This window comes from Drosophila busckii, chromosome 2R, assembly GCF_011750605.1.
Source record: "Drosophila busckii strain San Diego stock center, stock number 13000-0081.31 chromosome 2R, ASM1175060v1, whole genome shotgun sequence".
Classification (NCBI taxonomy): Eukaryota; Metazoa; Arthropoda; class Insecta; order Diptera; family Drosophilidae; genus Drosophila; species Drosophila busckii.
This window is the reverse complement of record NC_046605.1, coordinates 22,104,625-22,113,274: the sequence shown is the minus strand read 5'-3', so window position 1 is coordinate 22,113,274 and position 8,650 is coordinate 22,104,625. Positions and strand designations below refer to the sequence as shown.

General features: G+C 36.5%; 1 protein-coding gene across 2 annotated transcripts; it reads right to left on the bottom strand.

Annotated features, from left to right (window-relative positions):
- Nucleotides 1-1,844: 1,844 nt before the first annotated feature.
- On the bottom strand, nt 1,845-5,111 carry LOC108604752 (nucleolar complex protein 3 homolog). 2 transcript variants are annotated; one of them, XM_017994339.1, is made up of 4 exons: nt 5,037-5,111; nt 3,367-4,973; nt 2,689-3,315; nt 1,845-2,626 (listed from the first exon to the last, which is right to left on the bottom strand). In XM_017994339.1, the coding sequence occupies exons 1-4, from the start codon at nt 5,043-5,045 to the stop codon at nt 2,389-2,391; spliced, it is 2,481 nt and encodes an 826-aa protein (XP_017849828.1). In that variant the 5' UTR covers nt 5,046-5,111; the 3' UTR covers nt 1,845-2,388. The 2 variants fall into 2 exon arrangements, with proteins under 2 accessions (XP_017849828.1, XP_017849829.1); XM_017994340.1 differs by having other exon boundaries at nt 3,367-4,970; nt 5,037-5,059.
- Between the last annotated feature and the right edge of the window lie 3,539 nt (nt 5,112-8,650).

The following is an 8,650-nucleotide window of genomic DNA, read 5'->3' as shown; positions in this document are numbered from 1 at the left end:
CGATGAACTAGAATTTCAGCTTTAACCAGGTTTCAGTGATGGCAAGAACATTATAATCAAAAGAAATACTATCTATATATAGTTTAGCTAATTTAGACCTAATTTAATTAATGCTTAGTGTTTAGACTTAATACCTCTAGCATTTTGATATGCTAAAACAAACGAAGTAATTAGTTTTTTGCATCATTAGTAGGTTTAGTAGGTTTAACTGTAGGAAAATTTAATTTTGGCAGCGATACACTTGGTCTGCTTTTATTTTTTAACGTAAACTCTTTAATAAGTGTTAGATATTCATCACTTATAAGTTGCTCATGTATGGTCACACCTTTTACATTTAACATATACATATTTAACATAACATATATAACATAACATTTCAAAATTAACATATACGAATACTGTAAACTAGAACATAAGAACAAGAGAATATAGACACAATGAATTGAAGAGCCAAACAGAACGGACGCATCTTTTAATGATCGGAGTGTAATACACTACAATAAGCAAGTCTTGTGCTCAGAAAGAAGTACAACAAATAAAGTCAAATAATTCTGGTGGCACGTTTAATTTAAATATATTTATCTAGAATATTTAAATTTTTCTACAGTTATTAAGGGGCTAGGAATCTTTGCTTGAATGTAAACAGTTACATCTTCAACCAAAGATGTTTCCTTATAGGAACAGCTAATAAAGGCTTAGGAGCGGGAGTATGGAAACTATCAGTGGGCTAACTGTCGCCGGAACGCAGTGTACAACTCTGGCAAGTTGATATAAATTTGGGTATTCATACTTTTTATTTTCCCAATACTGCATAATATCAGTATTTATATCAGTATTAATAATTATCTATTTCAGCATAAGCCATTTTTAATTTATTTTGTTGAGCGTCATCTTCGTCTTCGTCACCTGAAGCTACCTCAATCGAATTTAGGAAGTCATTCAGTATTATGCAGTATTGGGAAAATAAAAAGTATGAATACCCAAATTTATATTAACTTGCCAGAGTTGTACACTGCGTTCCGGCGACACAAGTTAGTGTTGAAAGGGCATTTTCTGCCCTCAGATTAATATTGTCCGATCTGAGGTGCAACCTCTCGCAAAACTCTTTGCAAAAATTGCTTTTTGTGAAATTAAACAATTAAATTCAACATTAAGTGAATTCAAATTAAATATGGGAAAAGAAATTTAATTTTTTTTTGTTCTAAAATGTTGGTCTTGGCCTAAGGAACAAGAATATATATTGAATTTGTCTATATTCCCTATAGAAATGTTGTAAGAGTAACTTGAGTTTTATTTTTGAGCGAAAAATAAAACTCACTAAATAATCATTATTTTTTGAATTATATTACTTTGCTCAGCCATAATGATTACTGGTTGAGTTTTGAAATATAACTTAATATTAATCATTATTTTGTGAGATTATTAATAAAAATTAAAAATTTATAATAATTGTAAAAATGCATAGATCGACCTTTGAGAACAATTTTGGTATAGTTCTTGATTTCTCAAAGTTACTAGAAGTGAGTGATTTTTTTGATTGAAAAATATAAAATAATTATTATTTACCGTCCCTGATTTAAAACGATTATCAACTGAGAGTCGTCTAAAGCTTTAAGAGCTTTAAACTGCGTCTCCATGCTTATAAACTCATCATTGAGTTGGTTAAAGCTCTTTCGCAGAGCATAGAAATTACGGGTAATGCTGTAAAGCAATCATTCGTCACAAATATAGTGAAATATATTTATTTATATGGTTTCACAACCCGCAATAAAGCAATATTTTAATAACATAAATTATTGAGCGTTAATAAAATAAATGCTTGAATTCATATTAATTCATCTTTCTTTTTGCCTTATTTTTTTATTGCCAAAGAACTTTCACAATAAATAGCAAAATATATTCTTACATACAATGTGATCGATCACATTAAATAACATTCATAGACGCAAGCACTGCAGTAAGCAAGCGAGAAACAAGCAAGTCGATCGCTCATAATCAGCAAACTAACCGTACAGATGCTTCAAGCGTATACCGAGTATTTTGTAACCTTCTTGCCTAAGGGTGGTTGTCGTGCATCTGCACGACAGCGAAAAACTCTCGAACGTCTTGTGTGGCCCTTCTTGAAGCCCAAGTTACCTTCATTACTATTTTATTTTGTGTGCGAGCACTACTACGCCCAGTCCCTATGCCAGTAATATCCACATCTTTCGGTGCAGCAGAACCAAGAGCATCAGCAACTTTAAACTTAACCCACACCTGGGAGCTTCTATAAACTGCACCCTGTTTAACCTATTTAATTTTGTAGTTATTTGCTAACACACTTTGTATCTATCTTGAGCAATAAACTTTCATTCACTTAAAATATTATATATTGGCCCTTAAAACTATCTAGGTGATGGTATTGCTAGGGGCTCGGATAGCGCCTAGAAAATCATAGTAAATTGCGTTTGTTAAAATGGCTGGTGGTGCAGCACACAGAAATTTCCTGTAATCCTTTTTGAATTCGGAACATAAGAATTGTTGCGTGCCTTTTTTCAATTTGACTTCACTCTTTTTAGGCAAAGGTATAGTGGGATTAAAGGCCATCTTACTGCTGTCGTATTCGATGAAGAGCTCATGGGCATTGCTGCACGAAAATTTTACAAATTGTTAGATATTAATACAAAAATATATGGTTTTTGTACTTACAGTTTGCCAATTTCGGTTGGAAGTGCTCCTTCCCCAGTGCCTGGAACTCCGCTAGCTATATGCCCCGACATACGGCGTACAGTGGGATGATAGTGACGGGCAAGTAGGGTGAGCTCATAAAGCGCAGTGCTTGCCGCATTGCAGTACTCGGGATCATCTAGTTGAGGATCGTAATGGCCCGAACCTGTAGTAGAGTCTGTGTCAAGCAAAGCGTCTAGAACCGAGGTCAGCTGAAAGGTCTGCTTGATGGTGCCCAGTGTTGCGAGCGTACCATTGTGTAGTAGATGCAGACTGCCAATTAACAAACGCTTGACAAATGCCATTAGTCTCTGTTGACTCATGTTGCGTCGCCGCTTAACCAGCACCTCATCAAGGGTGCGTAAGATAATCCCGAAGTCATCGTGGGTCTTGCCCGCTTGCACCACTAGCATACTACGATAGAAGTGCTGATAGAAGCGTATAGGATCAATGTTCAGCACCTCGCCCTGGCCGGAGAGTATGACAAAGATTGTTTGAATGCAGTGCAATTTCTCCCGATAACCTAAATCTTGGGCCTGCTCTTCCAGTATACTATTGAGCACGTCAATGAGGTCGGCAAAGAACTCCAGATTAATTACATGCGCGAATCTAAAAATGTGTCAGGTTAGTTAGACAACTGAAATATGATTCGTTACTCACTCCGATAGACCCTCCAGTATGGCGCTAAGCACACGCGATGTAGGATCATTTTTAAGCACGCGAAAGTATATTGTGAAGACCATTTTAATGATTTCAGTAAGTTTGTTGTGTTTGGTTTGTTTGTTTTCCTCAGCGTGAGTTTCCTCCAGCTCCTTTGTAACCTCGGTGAGCTTTTTTCGACGTTTACGCTCTTTCTTCGACAAACTGAGCAGTCGCTGGCGATGCGACTCAAGTTTCTTTTGCTTGAGTTCGTTCTCTTTGTCGGCATCCAAGTTGACATGCTTGATCTTCAGGCCCATTAGACAGGTGATGCACTCGATATGCACATTGTTTTGCTTAGTCTTAATCAGGTGATTAATGCGCCGCACCACAAAAAGTGTCATGTCCAGTCGCTTGTCATTGTTGAACAATGTGCGGAAGCACTGATTTACAGTTTTTCTCATGAGGCAATAATTGCAGTTCAGCATGTAGACCAACAGCTGGGCAATGTTCTGGACGTAGTTGAAGTAGGGATGCGCTAAGAGAAGATCGCACATGCTTTGCACAGCCACCGCGGCAAGCTTTATGGTTTGAGCATTTTTTTGTCCACCACGTTTGTTCACCTGTGCCGTCAACTGCTCCAGCTTCTGCAGAAACTTCTTAAACTGCTGCAGCAAAGCATTTTCAAAAGTCACACGCTCCAAGGTAGCCTTGCGCACAGTTTGCATCTTGGTATCAATTTGGCCCACTCGATATTCCGGCAGAATGTCCTTGAATAACTCCGTGACTGAAACAATGGCTAGTTTGCGCACGGCTAGCAGATTGGCAAAGCCACTGCTCTGATTAATTTCATCCATCAGCTCGTAAAGCGCATTGAAATTGCGCATCTTATCTTCTGGCTTCTCCAGTATTCCTGAGCAAATGATGCCAATGCGATATTTATGGCGTTCCACTTCCTGCTGGCGAGCAATTAATAAATCCGTGGTAGAGATCATTTTGGCCGTTGTTATTTCATTCTCATCATTAACCACGTCATCGTCACTGTCATCGTAGATACTGTTTTTGTCGCCTGATTCTGACAGTAAAATGGATTCCTCCTCCACTGCCTTGTATTTTTTTGGCTTGGACAAATAGTCAACTTTGGTGCTTCGTGTTATAATCTCCCCCTCTCGCGATTTTATAGGAAGCAAGTCGACTTTTATCTTTATAGCATCCTGCTCTATTTTGCTGGCCGTTGCAAAGGCCATTTCAAGGGCCACCGATAGCTGCTGATCTTCCTCAGCCGCTCTTGCCTTACGCTTGCGTTTTTTAGCTTGTAATAGAGCTAAATCGTCACCGTCGAGCATATCAGCAACGTTGTCCAGTAACATGTCACCGTCCTCAACTGCGTCGTCATCATTATTTAAGGGACGTAGTTGTCCGAGTGACGCCAGCTTATTGCCTTTCTTACGTTGGGCTAAATTGTCACGTTTCCGCGCCTTTTGTGAGAAGATGTTTTGCCCATGTTCACACTTTGAGCTCAATTGTTCACGCTTTTGCTTCAATTTTAGCTGCTGCTGTTTGCTTATCGGTTTTTTTTTTGATTTCAAATGAGCAGTCCGCTTCACTGAGCTGATCTTTACTTTCTTCTTTAAATGTAAGGCAAATATATTATTTAATATGCATATAAAAAGTAGAAATAGTTTACTTACCGTGCCCATGTCTAAAAAACCAACGAGCACATGGCAAATGATAACTTATCATTGATAAGAGATGGAACAAGTTCGATATTTTTCTGAATATCGTAAATAATTTCAATGCAATATTTTAGAAATGTTTATATTGCAAATTCAAATCTTAAACAAAATATTTGGTAATTTCCGCTTCAGCTGAATAAAAATAAATCGATGACCTGTTTAGGAATAAAATTAAAGTAATGCTTAAAACTAAAAAATGTTTAGGAATATAATCAAAAAAATTCTTAAAACTCAATATGTTAAGAAATAAGTTTCAAAAAATCACTGCTTAAAAAAATTGAAATTAAAAGAAAAATAAAATAAAAAAATTAACGTCTTAAATGTTAATGGCCAAAACTTTTATAAAAAGAATTTGATAACAGCAAACTATCAACGAAACCTGACCCCAACCTATTCTTTTCTCCGTTATAATGTTGCCCGCGAACGAAAAAGATCGTTCAGTGGGCGGGAATAGAATAAATTTGCAACGCTAGTTTTGTTAACAATGGATATTTATTTTTACTGTCAATCAAATTAAAACTAACATCCATCTCAACTTTTTCATTACAATATCATTCAATTTCGTCTTGAGGTGTGTATAAAGTATGTAAGAATACCACCAATAGTTTTTAAATTCTAGGAGACAACTCAGTTATCTGCCGCCTGAAGAAGGCGTTAAAAAGAAGCCAAAGCTACCTCCGATATATAAAATAAGAGCAACGGTTCTTGGAGTTTGAAAAAAAATACAATGTGCGAGACGGACTCGACTTGTTTTATTAATTACCAATGACAAACTACCAACTGAACTTAAATTCTGATTTAATTTATAATGAAGAGGGCTCCGCCTGTTGTTCTTCTGGCGGTGCTGCTCTGTCGTTCCCATCGCTACTTGATTTGCAGTTGACGGTATTGCTGGGTCTGCAGTAGTTAATATTGCGTCTTCGCTGGTATAGTTGTTGTTGTTGACGTTTCCGTCGAATTTTTGGGATCGCATTACCGTCTGGTTCCCAGACGTTAAAGACCGAAATATAGCTGACGCTGCGCACGTGTCGTTGGTTATACGTCGCAGTGTATTTCGTAATCTGCAGTCCGCTGTAACCAACTCTGTTGTTAACTCCTCCCCCTTTAAACGCGAACAAATGTCCGAACATTTGAGGTTATTTTTAATTTTGGAAATTCTAATAGCTCTTCGACATTTATAAACATTATTGTTTCGTTTTCTAATATTTGTTCAATTTTACCTACTTCTAATTCAGATAAAATAATAGAGTTTATGGTGTTAGTTTTTGCCCATTCAATAGCTTGTATGAGATTATATAGTTCGTCTTTAAAAAATTGAATTTTGTATATTACTATTGCTATGATTTGGTCTTGAAATTCTTTATGCTCTAGAGTTGTTTTTAATATATCATTGGATCTCTTGCTTAGTTCATTTATTCTTATGCTTAATTCTTTATTTATTACTACTTGTCTATTGTTGTTTTCAAGTTGCTCATTGATTTTAGTTGTTATGATTTCGTGATCATTACGGTCCGGCTGTCTAGGAAATCTAAGGATCTTGTTGCTCTTTTCTTAGGTTTGAGTTGACGCAAATTGATTTTTATTATTTTAAGCTCGTATTCTAGAAATGGTTAAAGCTGATGATTGTGGCTTACATTTCTCAATGTTTCTTCTAGTTTCCATGCAGTGTTTTCATATTCTTCTATAGTGAAGACGTGAATGACCCTGAATACGCAATTCTGTATTGCTCCCACCCCAGTTTTGATAGGAATCAACTGGGAATTTGAATAGTCTAAAATTGTGGCATAACGGCAAAAAAAAAATCTGCGAACGGATATTATGTTTTGATGTTATTTTTGTGTACTAATTTGCCTATTCCTTTTTTAAATTTTGGTGATAATTTTGATCCTAATCTTTTGTCTATTCTGACGTAAATAACTTCTCCTTTCATATAAATTTTTATTCGTTTCTTTTTTGAGTTGTGGTACAGTAAATCTTCCTCTTGTTTTCTTTTAATTTCATTGCTAATTTGGTTTCTGGATTCTTCTAATTCTAGTGGATTTGTTATTGTTCTTGTTCCGAGAAACACCTCAATTTCTTTTTGGTAGTAGAATGAATTGAATTGTTATATTCCTTTACTGCTTTGAAGATGAAACTCTCGAAATCTATTGAGTCGTTGTCTTTTTTGAAACATCTCATAATTTCTGTGAGAGTGGAATGGAATCTTTCCACTTGCCCAGTACTTGTGGAGTGGTAGGATGGTGTCGTATATACCTCTGCTTTGAGCTGATCTTTTAATAGAAATTTAATAGAAGCCGCGTTCATTGCCTTTTCGTTATCCATTATAACTAACCGTGGCATGCCAAATGCTATCATAATTTCGCGTAAGGGGTCTTTTAAATGTTCTGATGCTTTCGATTTCAATATTTTCACTTGGGCGTACTTCGAGAATGTCTATGGCTGTGAGTACTACTTGTCTTTGTATTAAATATAGGTCTATGTGAATTATTTCACCGGTATGTTTGGGAATGGGTGTTGATTGGATTTCCCCCTGTTGCGGGTGTCTAACTGTTGAAGTGATTTTTGTCGCTAGTGCAGGAAAGAAATATTTAATTAGAATTTGTTTGTTTGTTTTCTGTTGCATTTCTGTGTACTCGTATGTGTTCTTTGATTCCTATCTCGTTCTGTTCGTCTTCGTTTGGAACATCTATTACTCTCTTCCAGGTGTATCTTATTTTATAATTATGAAAATGTTTAGGGTATATTTCTTGGATTTTTCCCATTTGTTCTGAGGTGAATAAGCCATTTACAATTCTGGGGTCTAGTCTCTCTTTTAGAATTTTGATTAAATCATTATCGGTGTAGTGTGTCTATGGTAACTCGGAAATGGTAATTCGAATGTGTAAGAATCTTTGTCGGAAGTTAATACAAATAGTTGATTTTTGAATACAATAATTGGAGCTTCTACTCCTTGAATGAGATTGTGCGATGAACTTTCATCGCTATGGGCTGTTGCAGCTGAGCTTTCTGTAAAATAGATTGGTGGATTTCGCGATAATGCATCTGCTACCACGTTTGATGTTCCGGGCTTGTCTGAGCTCATGGTTGAATTCTTCGAGATAGCTTTTCCATCTCTTAAGCTTCCCATTATGGTTTTTGTGGCTAAGGGCGAAAGTCCGGGGTTGGTGATCGGTAAAGATTATAACCTTTGCTGCGCCATATAGGTACATACGAAGATTCTACAAAGGCCATACAATGGCTAACATCTCTTTTTCGTTAGCTGCATAGTTTTCCACGGCCTTGGTGAGGGTTCGCGATATGAAAATTATTGGTTTACCTTCTTGTTCTAGTACCGCTCCTATGGCAAAATTAGAGGCGTCAGTTGTCAATTCTTTTTTAAAGTCTGGATAAGCTAGTAACACGTCATTTGAGGTGAGTGTTTGTTTTATTGCTTCAAATGATTGAGTTGCCTCATTGTCCAATATCACCATAACTTTGCTAGAAACGTTTTTTCAGAGTCTACCTTGCTTACCTCTTAGAAGTGTGGTGAGTGGCTTTGCCAACTTAGTCCCTTATAAATCTTCGCTAAT